Below are 18,024 nucleotides of genomic sequence, written 5' to 3'. Positions count from 1 at the left end.
GGCCGCCTCGTGCGCCGGGGAGCCGTTCCCCCTGGCGGCCGTCGGCTCCCTCGTCCCCTGCCCCGGTGGGCTGGTGGCTGCCCCGAGGGCTCCGCGGTGACGGTGGGCGAGAGGCTCGCGGGCTGTCCCGGGCGCCGGCGGTGTGCTGAGAAAACGGGCTGGGTCCGTTCGCGCGGATTAGCGTCCTCCGCGTCCGCGCCGGCGCCGGCGTGAGCCTGCAGAACTGCGCGTTTGGAGCAGGGGACGTGTTCGAAGGACAGTTAGGAAACAGCGCCTGGGGGATTTGACCCGTCCCCAAAGCCAGGTGCGCCGTCGCTGCTCCCTGTTCCGAGGGAATTAGAGAGGAGGCCCCCCGGGGCACGGTTTGTGGGGAGCGAAATCGAGGGTGTCCGATGGTGTGAGTTTCCGGAGCTGGACGCCTGGCGCTACAGAGAACTCTGAAGTGTCTGAGTGTGTCACACTCAGGAAGACGGGTCTGCTGCTCGTCCCCCGGGTCGCCATCGCCTCCTGTGGACTTAGGGCTTTGTGTAACCTACCAAGCATAGCTGGTGTCTTATTAATGACCTGGAAATACTGTTGATCCAATGCCAAAGGAGCTGACAGGCAAGGGGCTTCTGCAGCTGACTGAGATTAAGACTAATCTGGAAAAGCCCGAAACTACAAAGTGTGCAATTTTTAATACTGTCTTTGGTAAAAACGGCTTTCTTGCCAGGTATGGTGGCACACACTTGGAATCCCAGCACTTGGAATCCCAGGGGAAGATAATTGCTGTGAGTTTGAGGCCAGCCTGGGGTACATAGCGGGTTCAAAGCCCACCTGAACTACATAGCCAGACTGTCTAAAGAAACAAAAACCAAAAGCACCTGCCTGGCAAGCGCACGGTCCTGAGTTCGATTCCTGGTACCAGAAGAAAAACAAAAACAAGAAACAAAAGCCCAAACAGGTGGCCTTTTTTTTTTTTTTAAAGTTCTTGGTTTTAAAATGAAAACATTGTCCTTTGTCTGAAAAAACTTTCAGTGAACTGGAACAAATAATTCCAGGTTCAGTGACTGGAAGACATGGTTCAGTTATTAAGCCAGTCCCCTCCCTGTTTGAATGAGCCCCAAGTTAAAGGTGTCGCAGCAGTCTCTGGCAGCCTTGCTTTCAGAGTCCTTAGCAAACTTTCTTGTTGTTGTTTGAGGCAGGGTCTTGCTCTGTTGTTCAGGCTAGCCTCAAACTCTTGGCGATCCTCCTGCCTCGGCCTCCTGAGTGCTGAGATCACAGATGTGCACCACCATCGTTGCCTGTTTTTGGTAATGCTTCTTCCAGAAGTACCAACTTCCTGGCACTGGTCATTGTTAGAAACCCTTGACTACAGTATCTCATTCAGGAGCATTTACCCAGTCAAAGCCTTTTCCCATGGGGGATTGGAACCCCTGGGAAGAAAGCTGGCCCTCCCTAAACCAGTTTGTTGACTGTGGGCGCAGTGTCTGCATAGGAGGAGCTGATCTGACTGGGCAGGACTTTAAATTCCATGGTGAGCTTTAATTTGCTGGCACCCAACAGTGTATTCTTCGGTTTACTAATATGCTGTGTTTAGGGTCTCCCTCAGAACCTCTTTGTACTCTGGGTCCCTTACAGCATCGCTGTGATTGGCCTTTATCTCTGGTGTTTCCTGGTAGCTTCCCTGCTTCGACTCCAGAACACAGCGTGTTACTTTCCCTTCACTCTCGGGGAAGCTGAGGGAGAGAGAGAAAGGAGGTGGGATTTGACACTGCAGGGTAGGTAGGTGGACCTGCCTCTGCTGGGAGGAGGACAGGGTGTGCTGCGGTCTGTAGACTCAGCAGTCTGCCTTTGGAATTGGCAGACTCTTTAGGGAAGGTGATTTGGGGTTTAAACCAAAGACTTCAGGCACCATGAGCTCATGCAGAGTGTGAGTGTTGATGTTTCCTTTGGAATGTAGAAGAGGGACCGGCTTAGTTCTCACAGGAAGGAAGTGCAGTCATTAGGTCAGATCTGAAAAGTCAAACCTGGAATACTTAGTTTTTCTTTCAGGGCCGGGGGTATAAGTCTGTGGCACAAGCGCCTGCCTGGCAAGCATAAGGTCCTGAGTTTGATTCCTGGTACCAAAGAAAAAAATTTTTTTTTCTTTCATTGTGTGTTATGAATAATGGGACATCATTAACAAATGTTTTGTGCATTTGAAGTATTACAAGATGGGACAGGAATACAAAAGAGTCATCAAATTCAGGTAGGTAGCTCCCTGAGTGTTCTGTATTTTTGCTCATGGCTTTGCTATACCTTTGAATGTGCTCTCTTACATCTTAAATAGATGAATAAAAGATCTGTTCCAACAGCCTGTCACCTGTAGCACTCCAAGGCTTTGGTCCCTCACCCCTCAGGTTGCAGAGGAATTATGGTGGTTACAGCCAGAGGTGCTGCAGCCTAGACTACCTTTGGTCACTGATTGGTCATATCTGTAGTAGAATAGTATTTTTTTTTTTTTTTCCGGTACCAGGAAACGAACTCACAACCTTGCGCTTGCCAGGCAGGTGCTGTGCCTCTGAGCTAAATCCCCAGCCCCTATAATAGTAGAAACATTAAGTTTTCCCTTCTCATAGATTGTATTTCTTTTCCCCAGTACTGGGGACTGAACTCAGAACTTTCACACTTCACTACATTCCCAGGCCTTTTTGGAAATTTTTTACATGCGTCTAATCCCAGCACTCAGGAGGCTGAGGCAGGAGGCTCGGCGTGAGTTCCAGGCCAACCTGGGTTACATAGTGAGACCCTGTTTCAGAAACCAAAAAAAAAAATTTTTTTTCTTTTATTTTGAGCCAGGGTCTCATGAAATTGCCCAGGCAGTTTTCAACATTCTGTGACCCTAGGTTTTCTTTGAATCAGGGAAATTGAGTGCGGCCCACAAGCTGAGTCCCTGTGGAGTTCTCCGTCGGGGGCTGCTTTACCTTTATGAGTGTGAGCCAACCACACTGTCTGTTGTGGAATCTGTCGTTTTCACAAATGAAAAAAAAAGATGTTTCCCTTCTCCCCTAAAACAAAAAATAAGCTGGGTGTGGTGGCGCACCCCTGTGGTCCCAGTGCTTAGGAGCCTGAGGCAGGAGATCATTTGCGTTTGAGGCCAGCCTGGGCTACATAGTTCAAGGCCAGCCTGAGCTCCATAGTGAGACCCTGTCCCAAAAAACAAAACCATAAAAAGTTCCTGAGAGGTGATTAAGGGTACACAGTATAGCAGTTCTGATTGAAGGAGAACCCGGCATGATGTGCTGTCACATGCCCGAGATTTCGAAGGTGAGGTAGGGGGATTGCAAGTTCCGTAGTTTGAAAGGCAGCCTGGGCGAGTTACTGAAACTGTCTCACAGTAGAGCAGACTGGGGGTATCATGCCTAGGTCGAGTACCCCTGGGTTTGGTCCCAGTACTGCAAACAAACGAATGTAAAAACTGAAGTTAATGAAAAAACAGTTGGGCAGCACAGCACCTGCCGGGCAAGCACAAGGTCCTGAGTTCAAGTCCTGATACCAAAATAAAACAACAGTTGAGAAGAACAGGAAATGGAAGGAAAAAATCTACACACTGAACTTGCGGTGAAGTCAGCGGAACGGGGGCCTGGCGGCCATGGGGGCTCCTGGTGCTTCCGGTTGCCACAGAGCTGCCTCTACCTCCCTTGCGATCTGTCCCGTGGCAAGGCTGGGTGCCGTCCGCATTAGCAAAAGGCGAGGTCCTTAGGCCTGTCTGGTTTCATTTCTGCTTCTGTGCAGCGACAACTGTAATTATGCAATACAGGTTGGGTATACTCTCTCCTTTTAATTTACCAGCCTGGCTCATGAACCAGACAGCCACAGTGCCGCACAATAATGGGCTTGCTGTCCCTGTAGGATAGGAGGCTTTGTTCTCAAGTGCCACTGCGACACGCTCAGCCTGCAGTAACAAAGGAGCCTGCAAGTGGTGTCTTCTCTGGTTGAAAAGGGTGCAGTCATCAGTTATAACAAACCCTAACGTAACCTGTACGGACAGTGACGGTCTGTGGTGTGATTAACCTCAGAAAGACTGTTTCTAAAGTTTCTCATGATCTTTCTGGACACCAGATTGCTATCCAAGGAACAATTTATTTATTTTTAAAAATTAAAAAGCTTTTATTAGTCCACGTTTGCAGTAGATGCTTACATTAATCATGGGAAATTGATCTGTGAGCATAACACGTTTTCATTCTTTCATCCCTTCCCCTGAGGGATGATTTTTAGTTAAGTAATTACTTTCATGTCTTTTTTTTTATTTTTTTATTTTGTTCTTTTGAGACAGGGTCTTGCTATGCAGTCCAGGCTGCCCTTGAGCTCACTTTGTAGGCCAGGCTGGTCTCGAACTCACAGTGATCCTCCTGCCTCAGCCTCCCGAGTGCTAGGATTACAGGCGTGCCCCTCCACACCCGGCTTCTTTATGTCTTTCTTTGACACAAGGTCTCGCTATTGTGTTCAGTCTTGTCTTGAACTCATTTTGTAGCCCAGGCTGGCCTCGAACTTGCAAGGATCCTCCTGCCTCAGCCTCCCAAGTGCTGGCATTACAGGCCTGCACCACCATGTCCAGCTAGGGATTTTTTTTTTTTTAAATTTTATTTATTTATTTTTTTTTAGGGATGTTTTATTTAGAGGATAAGTGGATTTTAGCCCCTGATAAAGTGAAGGGACAGTTTAAAAAAGGAAGAAAAAAAATACGTGTGTGTGTGTGTGTGTGTGTGTGTTTGTATATCTTGCAAGAAAATTAAAATATTCAAATATAAACAGCAATGAGTTACTAATTTTTCCTTAATGATACTTAGTTCTGAGGTATATGTGGAAAAAATACCTTTTCCAGGGGTGGGGAGGTAGGGAGTGACTGCTAATAGGTGTGGGTTTCTTTCAGAGTGATGAACTGATGTGGATTAAATAATGGTGATAATTGCCCAGAGCTACAAAAACACTAAAACCATTGACTTAGTGTCAGAGGGTGAATGACATTGCACTACCAGGCCTTTGGGCTGTTCAAAAAATAGTGTGTGTTAAGGTTCAAATCAAAGTATAAATAAAAAGGCAAAATAAAGACAGATAGTAGGAAGTAAGGGGATAGATATTTTTTGAAGGTGGAGTGGACCAATGAGGGAGCCAGTTGTGGTGGCCACACCTGTAATCCCAGCACTCAGGAGGCTGAGGCAGGAGCATTACCACAAGTTCAAGGCCAGTCTGGGCTACATAGTTTAAGACTAACTTGGACTACAGAGACCCTGTCTGGAAAAAAAAAAAAAATTAGGGCCGGGGATACAGCTCAGCGGCACAAACGTCTGCCTGGCAAGCGCAATGTCCTGAGTTCAATTCCTGGTACCAAAAAAAAAAAAAAAAAAAGAGGGAGGGGAAAGGCAGCAGGGGAAGGGAAGTAAAAAGAATTAGGATGTGTTAGCTGGGCATTGTGGTGCACACCTGAGGTTCCAGCACTCAGGAGGCTGAGGCAGGAAGATCACTGGGAGTTTGGGGCCAGCCTGGGGTACATAGCAAGACCCTGTTTCAAAACCAAAACAAGGGTGGGGGAACTGCGTTGTAGTATGCACATACTAAGTCCCCATGGTGAGAGCAATGGTTATGTAATGCAAACACGTACTAGTAAAAATAGAAGTTAGAAAAGATGGAAGGAAAGCCCGTGGCGGCTGGTGAGCCTGGCAGGAGAGGGCAGGGGCCGGCAGCCGGACAGGCCGCTCTGCAGAGTTCCTGCGCTCTGTGGTTGGAGCCCGGGCTTGATCAGATCCAGGCGCACCACGATTACTATTTTTGGCAAGACTATTTCACACATAGTGATGCCCTCATCGCATTTTTTATTTAACTTTTGCTTACATTTTCTAAACTTTGTTTAATGGACATGCAGTGTGCGGGAGCAAGGGCGGGCCGGGGCCGGGGGTGTGGGTTGGCTCCGCGGGCTGAAGGCCTGTCCGGCGCAGGTGCAAGGGTTGCATGTCCACTGCGCTGAGGCCGGGGCTCTGCTTGTGCTGCGGAGGCCGCGCCGTGCACCCCCCCGGGCGCCCTTTCAGCCCCACCGCGCAGCCTGCTCCCCGCTGTTTACCGGTGACCGCGACGCCGGCCTGGCCTCCGACACAGCTGTGGGCTGCGCCGCCGGCGTGCGGGGCTGAGCGCAAGGGAGGCGGCCCGCGCCGTGTACTCGGCACGTGGGCCCAGAGGGGCAACGGTAACCGCGGGGAGTTCACCCCGGGGAGGGGGGCCGCGGTCTCCGTGGCTATCTTCCCATTGTGTCTTATCTGTTTTGTTTTTTTCTTTGCTCCCCCGTCCCCGCCCGCCCCGTACTGGGAATCGAACTCATGACCCTGCACTTGCCAGGCAGGCGCTGTGCCACTGAGCTAAATCCCCAGCCCCATTGTGTCTTCTCTGTTGGAAAGAAGCTCTTCCCCAAGAAATGTTACTTCGTAGCACACAGAAAAGCTCTTTTTCCTCTGCAGTTCCTCCTGTGGCTTGTTCAAAAAAGGACACCCTGAGGCTGGGACTCGATCTGTGGGCCGAGGGATTGGCACCTCCCCGCCGCACTGCCAGGGCTGGCCGGGTCAGGCCCGCACCCACTGGGTGAGGCGCGGCTTCGGTGTGGGGGAGACGCCCAGCTTGAGTCCTGGAGGAGAAGACCCTCTTTGTAAGATGGCTTTCCCTGTGGACCCCTCGACCCGACCCCTCCCCCCGGCACCCCCTGCCTGTTCTTCGTTGCAGTCTCTCAGATCGGCCCTGCGGGCTCCTCCCCATCTTTCCTGGGCACCCAGTCCGCCCAGCGTCGTCTGGGCTTTGACCTGCTCACGTTGCGCGCGCATGCACGCACAAGCAAGGCTCCAGTCTTACTCCTTCCTGCCGCCTCCCTCGGTCCGGTTGCGGAGTGGAGTTTAAGCTGGTTTAGGAGACGGGAAGGCCAGGCTCTACCTGCTACAGAGAGGGCCAAGGCCTTGGAGCAACAGTGTTTCCATTGCCAGCCTGGAAAGCCAGCTCGGCTCTTTGCTGACCCTGTTTGGGGAGTGGAGAATGGAGATCCGATCCACGGGGACCCTCGCTGGGGCCCTCTCAGGCCTCTGGACAGATGCTGGCATCAGAGCCCTCCGCTTGTTAATGTGCTTAGGCTGGGCTGATGCAGGCCTTTGTAGGGAAGGTTCACGGCCCGGGGTGGCTCTGGAGGCCTTTTCTGCTAAGCTGCTTTCATTCTTTAATCCAGAATATAATTATAGTGCCCTTTAAGTGGCGGGGGTGGATAAAATTGGAATGGGGTTGCCATTCATGACTGGATTCCTGATTCTCCTTTCATCCCTCATTTTTTTTTTCTTTTTTTTTTTTGGTCTTTTTTTGGAGACAGGGTCTTGCTCTGCAGTTCAGGCTGGCCTTGAGCTGATTTTGTAGCCCAGGCTGGTCTTGAATTCCTAACGATCCTCCTTTCTCAGCCTCCTGAGTGCTGGGATTATAGGCGTGCGCCACCACGCCTGGCCATCCCTCATTTTTATATCATATTTAAAGCCTTATTTTTAAAAACTTACACAGCTAACATGCACTCTTACTTAAAAAAAATTATACTGTGCTCATACCCAAGGCTGGAGCTGAGGATCACAGTTTTGAAGCCAGCCTGAACTATATAGTGAGACCCTGTCTCCAAAACCAAAAAAAGCCCAAGAGCACAAAAATGTCTTCAGACGAAATTTAAAGTTTCACTAATAATGCCTGTGTGTGTATGTTCCTATAAATACCTGGGTAAAGCTTTTATTTAAAAAACTTCTTTTTTTTTCAGAGCTGGGGATTGAACGCAGGACCTTGTGCAAGCTCTTTATTTTGTAGGGTATGATAAGAATTACAGCCCGGGAATTGTTCTGTGGTTGTGTCGGGCCATCAGGCCTTTGTCGTGGTCATCCCGTGACCCTTTGTAAGCACCCCCGGCTCACCCTCACCCTCCTTTGCACAGCTGCTGTGAGTCTGTTTGTGACGCTTCTGCACCATGAAGCTGAACAGAGCTCTGTGCTGAGCAGGTGCCGAGCTGGTATTTCCTTCTTAGCTCTGTGGCCTAGCTCAGGGTGCTCTTTTATAGGTGGTCAAGCGTGTTGATTGCAATAGCCACAGACAGTGCTGTGAGATCGGTTAGCCTCACGCTGCAGGGGAAGCAACTAATTTATTGCAGAACTTCCCAGGCCCGCCTTCCTGCCCCGCCTTGTGGTGCTGAGGCCTCTGGTGTCCCTCAGGCTCTTCGAGCAGCATCTCTCAGGCCCTCTTTGATGCAGGGCTAATGGTTTGCTTCCCCCTTACCTGCTGTAAGTCAGTGCTGCTGTGAAGTATGAGTTACCAGAGAAGTTAAACTTAAAAAGACGTAGGAAATGCAGCTCATATGTGTCAGTAGATTCAAAATTACGTGGTCAGCCCGCTCTAAGTATCTGTACATGCTTGCTTTGAATTTCTGCACTTCGCTGCAGGCCCTTAGAATAAGTGTGGGCCAGTGCTGGTCCAGGATGGTGTCACAGAAGGCGTGCAAGAACTGGTTTTTTCTTTTGCTGTTTTACATTTTAAACATTTTAAACAAAGGTGAGGAGAATAATATGAAAAACCCACATGCCTGTCACCCAGCTTCAGACGGACACCTTCTGGTCAGTCTTATCTCCTATAATTTTGCACCCTTCCTCTTGCCCCAAACTATTATCTTGAAGCAAATCCCATACTTTATTAATTTCTTTACATCGTACTGTGCATCTCAAAAAGATAGTGACCCTGGAAACATTATTAATGTTCCCCCTGAAGATGAGTAATTTCTTACTGTCGTGGGCTGCGCTGTCGGCGTTACCCTGCCCAGCCTGTTCACATGTGACATTTTAGGGTTGATGTCCTTGAGGAGGAGTAGCTCCTCCTTGATTTTGTATGTACTTATTCTGGGGCGCTGAGGATCGGCCCGAAGGCCCCGTGCACGCGAGGGCAGCGAGTGCTTCGCGCTGAGCGTAGCCCAGCCGTCGGTCATCTCACCGCTGTGAGCCGGGCGTGCTCCAGCTCCTGTGTGTTGCGTTACCCTTGCGGTCTCGGCCTCAATCTCAATCTCACTTGGTCATGGCGTATAATTTTTTAGTATCTTCTTGGATTCAGTTTGCTCTGTCTTGTTAAAAGATAATCTTACGTATTGTACAGGCTGGCCTGGAACTCCTTGGCTCAAGTGATTCTCTTGCCTCAGCCTTCCTAGTAGCTGGGACCATAGATTTCAACGCCATGGTTGGCATTGTGCATCTGTATTTCTTTTTTTTTGTTTTGTTTTGTTTTGTTTTGTTTTTGTTTTTCTCCGGTACCGGGAACCGAACTCACGACCTTGCACTTGCCAGGCAGGCTGTGCATCTGTATTTCTGAGGGGTCTTGCTCTGGAGTTTTCTTGAGTCTTGATTCCATCTCTGCGTAATGCCGGCCTCACAAAGCAAGGGGTGTGCCGTCTTTGCGGTTGTTTAGAAGGGTTTGACAAGCACTGGTACCGATCCTGAAGAAGCAACGTGATTGTAGCCTCCGTGCCTGCTCTCTGTGGCCCTCGTCAGGCCGTTTCACTTCCTGTGCAGTGGGACACCGAGGTGAATCAGGGCTCCCTGCAGTGTCTGTGTGTTCGGTGCCTGTGCTCGGCTCTCGCGCGTTGGAGCGCTTTACTCTCAAGGGCGCTGGCCGCACTGCACAGAGGCATGGACCGGAAAGGCCTCTGAGCGGGCACTTGATGGTCCTGCACTCTGCCTTATTGAGCAAGCGTCTCTGTCCGCAGTTGAGAGCTCGCGTCCGGAGAGTTTACATGATCCACCCAAAGTGTATTAACTACTCAGTGTCGGATCAGAGAAACCCGAAACCAGAACCCCCTTAACGCAGCGCCCTGGCCGTGATCTGTGTCTCTGCTCTCCGCAGGTTCTTCGCACTGACCTCCCTCCGCCTCGTGTTTTTGCTTGCATTCGGCTTGATGATCGTTGTCTGTATTGATCAATGGAAGAACAAAATCTGGCCTGAAATAAAAGGTGAGTTTGGTAGTATTTGGCCATTTTGGGCGTTCTTGCTTTTAGTTGTGGGGCTCAGAGGGCGTGTGGCATTGGGCATTGTCCTTGCCGGTAGTCCAGCTGTGTCAATGCCCAGCCTGGGCAACATAGTGAGACCTTGTCTTAAAAAAAAAATTGTTTTTTGGACACCTGTGATCCCAGTGCTTGGGAGGCTGAGGCAGGAGGACCGCTGTGAGTTTGAGGCCAGCCTGGGCTACATAATGAGTTCAAGCCTGAACTACATTGAAAGACCCTATCTCAAGGTTTAAAAACAAACAAAGAAACTTTTTTTTCCTTTTAGTTGCTTATTTGCAAACTACTAGTCTAGGCATTATGACTGTGGAAACTACCCTAAGATATGGTTTCTTGCTGGGTGTGGTGATGCATAGCTGTAATACCAGTACTGGGGAGGCTGAGGCAGGAGGATCCTTGTGAGTTTGAGGTCATCCTGGGCTACAAAAGTGAGCCCAAGGCCAGCCTGAACTGCATAGCAAGACCCTGTCTCAAAAACGAAACAAGACAAGATATGGTTTCTTTTTTCAGAAGCAATTACACACAAATAAAAGTTACATGACAGTTACTGAAGAATCCCGGAGATGCCCCAGCGGGTCCCCGGGCTGGTACATTTGTGTGTTTTGGTCCTGGCACAAGTCTGAGTGAGGCAGAATGGGTGGGGAGCAGCGGGTTTCTCAGCTTGATCAGCTTAGGGAGCCACAGCTTGGAGCACCTGGTGGGAGTGCAGAGCTCACGGGGGGACGGCCCTGTGCTCGACAGTGACGGAGATGTGCTGTGTCCAGTTCTGTGTCACCAATGTGCACTGTGAAGGAAAACAAAGGGGGTTTATTAAGGGGTGCTAGGAGGTACACTGAAAGTCTGGTGGGATTAGATTTTGTGAGGCTAGAAAGTGCGGCCCCCTCCCGGAGGCGCGGGTGGTCACTGGAGCTAAGACGTCAGCTGTGTGCCAAGCTGACAGTGCTGGATGACGTGGTAGGGCAGCGTGGGAAGCGAAGCGGGAGGACCCGGTGGGAGACTGCAGCACTGTCCATGTGGGAAATAGTTCGGCCTGTGTCAGTGTCTAGGCGCTGGTGAGCCGTTCAAGCTGGGGACGCAGCTTTTAAATACAGGCCCATTGTGCCTTCCAGCGCGGCAGGACCAGGCGGCTCCTCTGCCTGTCCCGAGGCGAGAGCCCTCCCCCCGTGGGGGCAGAGAGGGAGCAGCTCTGCAGGCTGCAGTGGTCCCGGCATGGCCCAGACACAGCCTGAGGACAGGATGGGCCATTTTTTGGGCGCCCCGTGGCTTTCAGCTGAGGAGCTCCAGGGGCTCTGCAGTCCATGTGGAAACAAGCCCACCCCAAGCAAAGAGCGGGCATGGCCACTGCTCCCCGGCCACAGCACCCCAACTCTGGCATGCACCCTGGTGTCTCCTTTATTTTTTTTTTGTCTCTTTGAGACAGGGTCTCGCTATGCAGTTCAGGCTGGCCTTGAGCTCACTTTACAGCTCAGGCTGGTCTCGAACTTGCACCGATCCTCCTGCCTCAGCCTCCCGAGTGCTGGGATCACAGGCGTGCACCACCACGCCCGGCTCTGGTGTCTCCTTTTTCTTGGCTGTTACTGTTTCCTTTCCCCCAAACTTATTAAAACCTGAGCTGTCAGACCAACAGCCTAACATTTTCATGTTTTGTTTTCCCTACCAACTAATGCTGGTGTTTGTTTTAATATTGTAGTGCCAAGACCCGACGCATTAGACAATGAGAGGTATGGAACGCTAATTAAATCCCTTTTGTTGCTCTGATTCTCTTGCAATCCTCTGCTTACATGTTGTTGGCCCCACGCTCTGGACACACCTGTCCAGGTGTGAGCTGAGAACCTGTCCTCTTCCAAGCAGTCATTCCCACAAATGCCAAGGTCGAGGCAGTGGTGTGTGTGGAGACGGGCTTTGTCCTCTGATCTGCATACTAGAAGCTTCTCAGAAAGCAGTGTGCATTGCTCGGAGCCTGGTGTGCCTGGTTCGGGCTGCGTTTTTCGGCCCTTGCGTAAGAACTCAGGGCACCTAACTTGCTGTGCCTCCTGGCTTTTATACTGGCGCTCAGCGTTTTCTGTGCTCTCTGGCTGTCTACAGCTCCTGGCAGAAAACACGTTGGTTCCTGGTGTGAGAAGCCAGGGCCAGAGATTCCCCTGTGTCCGCCGCTCCCGCCTGCATTGGCTTCTCAGTTCACCACCCGTTGCTGGGGTTTGCTGTGCTCAGGCTCGCGCGCTGTGCTTTGTGCTGTCCTCTCTGAGGCGCACAGCCGCCTGCGGCGCCCCTCAGGGAGAAGCCGCTTCCCTTTTATCCTGCGATCCCTGTGAGCTGCAGCGGTTGGTGCGCGGGAAGGTGGCGGGGTCGGATTTTCCCACGCAGACCCGCAGCTGCGTGCTCACCGGGCAGAGCCGTGGGAGCACACCTGCCCTCCCAGTCCCGAAGTGCAGGTCTCACCCTGTGAGCCAAGAAGAAAGCCACACCTCACCTCTGAAGCACCGGACCAGCCACGCGCCAGCCTCCGGCCAAACCCGGAAGCGGCGTCCGTCAGGCACCCTGCTCACGAGTGCCCTTCTCTCTCCCGCAGCTGGGGCTTTGTGCACCCTCGGCTGCTCAGCGTGCCCGAGCTCTGCCATCACGTAGCTGAAGCCTGGGTTAGTGGGACCATTTTCATAAGGAGTCTTTTGCTTTTCAAAAAGCAGAACCCAGGCAAGGTAAGAGTCTCCCTTTCACGGGCATCTCTGGCCCCCTGGTTCAGCATGTGGCATCAAAACAGAGCCTTGCCTGCTCCCCCTCAGTGAGGAAAGGCGGGACAGCCCGTCTGTGGGGATTGCGGGCGGCCGCTCAGCTCGGCCCGGGCCTAGTGCGGTACCGGCGCGGCTTCAGGCAGACCTGGCCTTAGCTCCTCTGCAGGCCGGGGCAGCCCAGCCTTCCGGCCGGGCGGGTGCCCCACCTGCGCTGTGCCGGCCGCCTGTGTGCGTTCTGTGCTGTGTTAAACTGGGGCAGGTGGTTGGATTTTACTGGTTTTGTTTTCTTAAAATCTCCACGGCCAGTGCTTGCTTTCACAGTGACTTGGGCTGAGTCCTGTTCGTACCAGTTTCCTGGCACAGAGGTACAGCCACGCAGGGCCAGCCCGGAAGGGGGCGTACGTGGAAGGGTGCCCCCGCCTCTTCCTCCTGACCGCAGTGGGTGTGGGAGCGGCACGTCTGTCGTTGTGACCCGTCCGCGCTGGACCGCGGCACCCTGAGGGGCCTTGGAGCCCATTCCAGCCAGGCCCGGCCACGCGGGAGTAATGCCGCGTTTTGCCTTCCAGTTCTGCCTGCTGAGCTGCGGGGCCCTCACCTTCCTGGCCGTCTTGGGCCGATGCATCCCTGGGCTCCTGCTGTCCTACTTGCTCCGTAAGTCTGGCTCTGCTTTGTGTCCGGCTGCTCCTAGCTTTTCCAGCAAACTCTGTGCCACCTGGGCCCTCCAGAAAGCGGCCTGCTCGTAGTCCGTGACCTGCTCGGTGCCGTGGAAACATCCTCGTCCGCAGCGGGCTTCTGTCTGGAGTCTGTCTCTCACCCGTAGGGAGGTGCTGGCGTTGCTCCCTGGGCCTCACACCGTCACACCAGCACTGTAGCACAGCCGCACCCCAGCCCAAGGCCATTCCCACCCGGCCAGGTCTACGAACTTTCAAGGGTCCGCGGACGCCCCCGGCGTGCCCACCCACACAGAACTGCCTGTCGCTATTTACAGAGGGGTCTTCAGAACAGAATTTTGAGGGTTCCTCTACTAGGTCCTGCTTTCTGGGAGCACCCACCCTTCCCCAAGTACATGCGTGTCAGTTTACTCCCTTCCTTGGAGGCAGCAGGAACCGGGTAGTCCCGCTGTGGCTGTCACACGTCAGAGCCACACGGTGTGGCCTGGAGTTGCGCACGTGCACTGACCACGCTGCCCGGCTCTGCGCGGACGGTCGCTGCATGCAGCAGCCTGGGCCCGCAGGGTCCCCGTGCCGCAGGGCTGGGCAGGACAGCCGCGCCAAAGGCCCATGCCCTGAGGGCACCGTCGGGGTGAGCAGGGGTCCTCACGCTGCCTCTTCTCTGTGTCACATCCCCTCTCCCACCCTCAGTTGTCACCGTGCTGACCTGGCCCCTCACCGTGTACCACCGCCTGTGGGACCGGGCCTACGTGCGGCTGGAGCCGGCTCTGCAGCGGCTGGACTTCAGTGTGCGTGGCTACATGATGTCCCGGCAGAGGGAGCGGCAGCGTGAGTGTCCTGGGCGTGTCCACCAGGGAGGGGGCCGCAGGCTCCAGTCTCACAGCCAGAGGAGAACTCGGCACAGCTGAGAAAGCAGGCATCAGACTTGTCCCTTAGTGTCAGCTGGGGGTGACGAAGCCCTTCCGTGTGTGCGGCACTGGGCCGGCTGCTCTGCAGACACCGCTGAATCTCACCCGTGACAGTCCTTAGAAGCAGTCCTTGGGTGGCCTCCGCGCCCAGCTGAGGCGGCTCGGGCGGATCCCTGCGCTGCAGCCTTGGAGGCCGCGTGTGCGGGCTGAGCTCTGGGCCTCCCAGGAGCGGCCGCAGCACACACCCGGCCTCCCTGCGGCTTCCAGGTGGCCATTTTGTTAGCCGTGCCTCTTCCGCCGGGCTTCTCCTGGGCCAGACAGCTGAGGGTATCAGCCCCGGGAAGCCTGATTCGCCTGCTCTGTGTAGACTCCGGGCTGCCCCAGCTGAGCCTTAGTGTGGATCATGTGAGCAGCGCACAGCAGGGGACATGAGGAGAGGGCGGATGTTGGGGAGAGATGGCTCCTGTGCGGCTGTGCTCCCAGGGGAAGGCGTCACAGCCGCCGGGTCTTCCCACAGTGCGCCGCAGAGCTCTACACCCGGAGCGTGCTGGGGACGACCGCAGCGACAGCGAGGAGGAGCTCTCCGCCTTCTGTCCTCAGGTATCCGCCTGTGCCACTGCCCTGCCAGCTTCTCCCTCACCCTGCCTTCCGTCGGGCGCTCCCACGTAGGCAGTGCCGCTCTCAGGCCGACGTGGGCCCTCTGAGACCCCAGTTGCCCCCTTGCTCCCAACGGTGGTGACGTGGAGAGCAGCTAGTGTCACACTGGGACTCTGCCGAGATCACGCTGAGCAGGCGACCGGCTCCACGCTCACACTCGGTCCCCTCACCCATCACACACGAACTGAGCTCCCGGGACTCCTCACTGTGGGTGCTGAGGACACTGTGTCCGAGGAGGCTCCTGCTGCTGCTCATGCACACGTGGGCTTTTCTGTTCCCAGCTGGACGATTCTGCTGTGGCCAGGGAACTGGCCATCACGGACTCGGAGCACTCTGACGCCGAGGTCTCCTGTACGGACAACGGCACCTTCAACCTCTCGAGGGGCCAGACACCCCTGACAGAGGGCTCTGAGGGTGAGGCGGCGGGGCTGAGTCGGCCGGGGGACCGGGGGTGCGGGGGTGCTGGGGTGAAGCTTGGTCCCTGAGCAGCCTCAGCCTCAGGGACGCAGTGGGGGTGGGGGCACGGTCCCAGCTGCTTGTGATGCAGTGGGAAGAAACAGTCCCGGGCTTTGCAGGAAGAGACAGGTGATGTGAGTTGGCTTTTGGAGGTGCCATGGCTCAGATGCCCGTGTCCTCCCAGACCTAGATGGGCACAGCGACCCGGAGGAGTCCTTCGCCAGGGACCTCCCAGACTTCCCTTCCATTAATGTGGACCCTGCTGGCCTGGACGACGAGGATGACACCAGCATCGGGGTGCCCAGCCTGATGTTACGGCCCCCGTTGGGGGCAGGGGCCTCCCAGGTGCCCCCTGCCAGCCGGGATGAGTCTTTGCTGCCCGAGCTCCTGCTCAGCGCCTTGCCTGCAGGGTCCAACCTCACCAGCAACCTTGCCAGCCTGGTCTCCCAGGGTGTGATCCAAATGGCTTTGTCGGGGGCCTCCCGGTCAGGCCCTCCTGGCCCCTCATCCCGGAGAGCAGCCCGAGGCTTCCTGCGGGCCCCCAGCTCTGACCTGGACACGGACGCTGAGGGAGACGACTTTGAACTCCTGGACCAGTCGGAGCTGAATCAGCTGGACCCTGCTGGCTCCAGGAGCCACTGAGGAGGCAGACTTCTTCCTTGGGTCACTGTGCTTGGGGTTTTTCTCCGACCCTGCTGCCGCAGGTGGGGCAAGGGAAGAGCCCAGGTCCCATCCCTGAATTACACTTTCCTGCGGGGCGCCTGGCTGACACACAGAGGCCTGGCCCTGCTCTCCGGGACCTGATCCTGTTCTTCACCGTGAGGGGTGTGTGCTCCGAAGTCAGGACAGTCCTTGGGGAACTGGTCAGGGTGGAGGTGCTGCTGTCTGCTTTGTGGCCTGGGTGCTCGGGGCCCACCCTCAGGAGCCCCCAGGCCAGGCAGACAAGCAGGAGTTGTCCTGTCTTTTGTGAGACCATGGCGTGGCTTTTCCAGAGCAGGCTTGTCCCTTGGTTCTGCAGAGCAGGCCTGCGCCCTTCTCACCTGTCCTTGGGGCCCCAGGGCAGATCCCAGGGTCCTGAAAGTCCTGCTAGCGAGGTTCAGGTGAGGTGAAGACAGGCATCTTCCATATCGCCTCAGCCGCAGGGCTCAGGTGGGTGGGAGTGAGGCCTCTCTGGTGCTGCTGACCCTGGCTCCTCCCACCCCTGGGCTGCACAGTGAGCCAAGCAATACCGTGTCTATCCCTGTGTCCCTGTCCCTTCCCAGCACCTGCTGGGGAGGCGAGAGCTTCAGGGGGATGGCACAGTAGCACTTTACAGGCGGCTCTGACAGGCATCCCAGGGCCACAGCTGCTCACACCCTGGCCAGCTCCCCACTGCACAGGCCGCCGGCAGGACTGCCAGTCAGGAGAGAGGCCTTGGAGGGCTCTGGCCTTTGGGCTCTGCTCAGATCACGTGTGATGAAACCCCTGATGATCACTGGGTTCAAGCCTGGGCCAGCCTTTCGCCTTTGCCCCAGCCTGCAGAGCTCAAGCCAAACTTCCTTTCCTCTTGTCCCAACCCTTGCTGATCCTCAGGGACCACTTCCCCGCAAGGGACGTTGGATGGAGCCCCATTCTGCGCCGCGGGTGTCGTGTGCTGACCTGTCTGCTTTTGGCGGACAGATGGGGGCTCCCGGGGGAAAGAGCTGGTGGTGTTCGTGGTCATCACTGGGAAGGTTCCCTCTAAGTCTCCAACAGACTTGGAGCAGCCCTGGGGCACGAGGTGTCTTACAGCTGGGCTGCGATGTGGAGGAGAGAGGTCTGGGAGCAAAGAGTGGGGTTTGCGTTTGCATGAGTGTAGCTTCCGGCCACGGCGGGAGGGAAGCGGGGCAACACCTCGATGGTCTTACTGTCCTTGGAGAGCCCGCCGAGCCCGTCCTCCACTGTGAATCGGGTGGGTGGGGTTGGTGCTGGGGAATAAATCTCCGAGAAGAATCTTTTAAGCGATGCTCAGCGTCCGTCCTTGCCAGGCGCTTTCTGCTTGCCCGAGTTCTGATTGGTCCGAGTGCTGGGGTCGCACCTGGCTTTCTCTGGTGATGGCGAACAGTCGCCGCCCACGTAGGAAGGGGGCTGTCCGTCTTGGATGGCAGCCAGGTGCAGTTTCCGTTTCTATTCTTAGTATTGGCCCCTCAGCACGCAGCGACCCGTGAGGTTTTAGAAGAGACTTTAGAAAGCACCGTGCTCTCCAGGGATGGTGGCGCGCGAGTGTAATCCCACTACTCGGGAGGCTGAGGCGGGACTGCGAGTTCGAGGCCAGCCTGGGCTACACAGCTAATATACGTGAAATCTCCGTTGCCGGGGGAGCGCACCATGCCCTTACACTGGATTCTCTGGGCCGCAAGGACAGCTGCTCTTCGGCTTTCAGCTGACCTCAGAAACTCAGAAATACTTATTTCAGTCTGTGCCCTGGCCACTGTGGTCAGGCGTGGAAAGCACCTGGCTTCCACTCCTTCCAGTCTCAGCGGCTCTACGCGCCCCTCCCCGCCCCACCTCGCCAGGTCGGAAACCA

At 54.8% G+C, this 18,024-nt stretch overlaps 1 protein-coding gene and 1 long non-coding RNA gene across 2 annotated transcripts in view; one reads left to right on the top strand and one right to left on the bottom strand.

The window, feature by feature from the left end:
* The window catches only part of Fam134c (family with sequence similarity 134, member C), a 17,929-nt gene extending 471 nt beyond the window's left edge, over nucleotides 1–17,458 (top strand). The window contains exons 2-9 of the mRNA XM_005394466.2: nucleotides 9,901–10,007; nucleotides 11,749–11,779; nucleotides 12,628–12,754; nucleotides 13,354–13,438; nucleotides 14,149–14,286; nucleotides 14,884–14,966; nucleotides 15,305–15,437; nucleotides 15,664–17,458. Of these exons, the coding sequence (XP_005394523.1) occupies nucleotides 9,901–10,007; nucleotides 11,749–11,779; nucleotides 12,628–12,754; nucleotides 13,354–13,438; nucleotides 14,149–14,286; nucleotides 14,884–14,966; nucleotides 15,305–15,437; nucleotides 15,664–16,121 (1,162 nt within the window). The 3' untranslated portion in view covers nucleotides 16,122–17,458. The remainder of the gene's footprint in view (nucleotides 1–9,900; nucleotides 10,008–11,748; nucleotides 11,780–12,627; nucleotides 12,755–13,353; nucleotides 13,439–14,148; nucleotides 14,287–14,883; nucleotides 14,967–15,304; nucleotides 15,438–15,663) is intronic.
* On the bottom strand, nucleotides 10,556–12,621 carry LOC102020075. Its single transcript, XR_262617.1, has 2 exons — nucleotides 11,840–12,621; nucleotides 10,556–10,842 (listed from the first exon to the last, which is right to left on the bottom strand). It is a non-coding gene; the product is annotated as an uncharacterized LOC102020075 (long non-coding RNA).
* Nucleotides 17,459–18,024: the final 566 nt, after the last annotated feature.

The sequence above is a fragment of the Chinchilla lanigera genome, unplaced genomic scaffold (assembly GCF_000276665.1).
Source record: "Chinchilla lanigera isolate Chin_1 unplaced genomic scaffold, ChiLan1.0 scaffold00050, whole genome shotgun sequence".
Classification (NCBI taxonomy): domain Eukaryota; kingdom Metazoa; phylum Chordata; class Mammalia; order Rodentia; family Chinchillidae; genus Chinchilla; species Chinchilla lanigera.
Note: the sequence above shows the minus strand (reverse complement) of the source record. Positions and strands in the feature narration are given on the sequence as shown.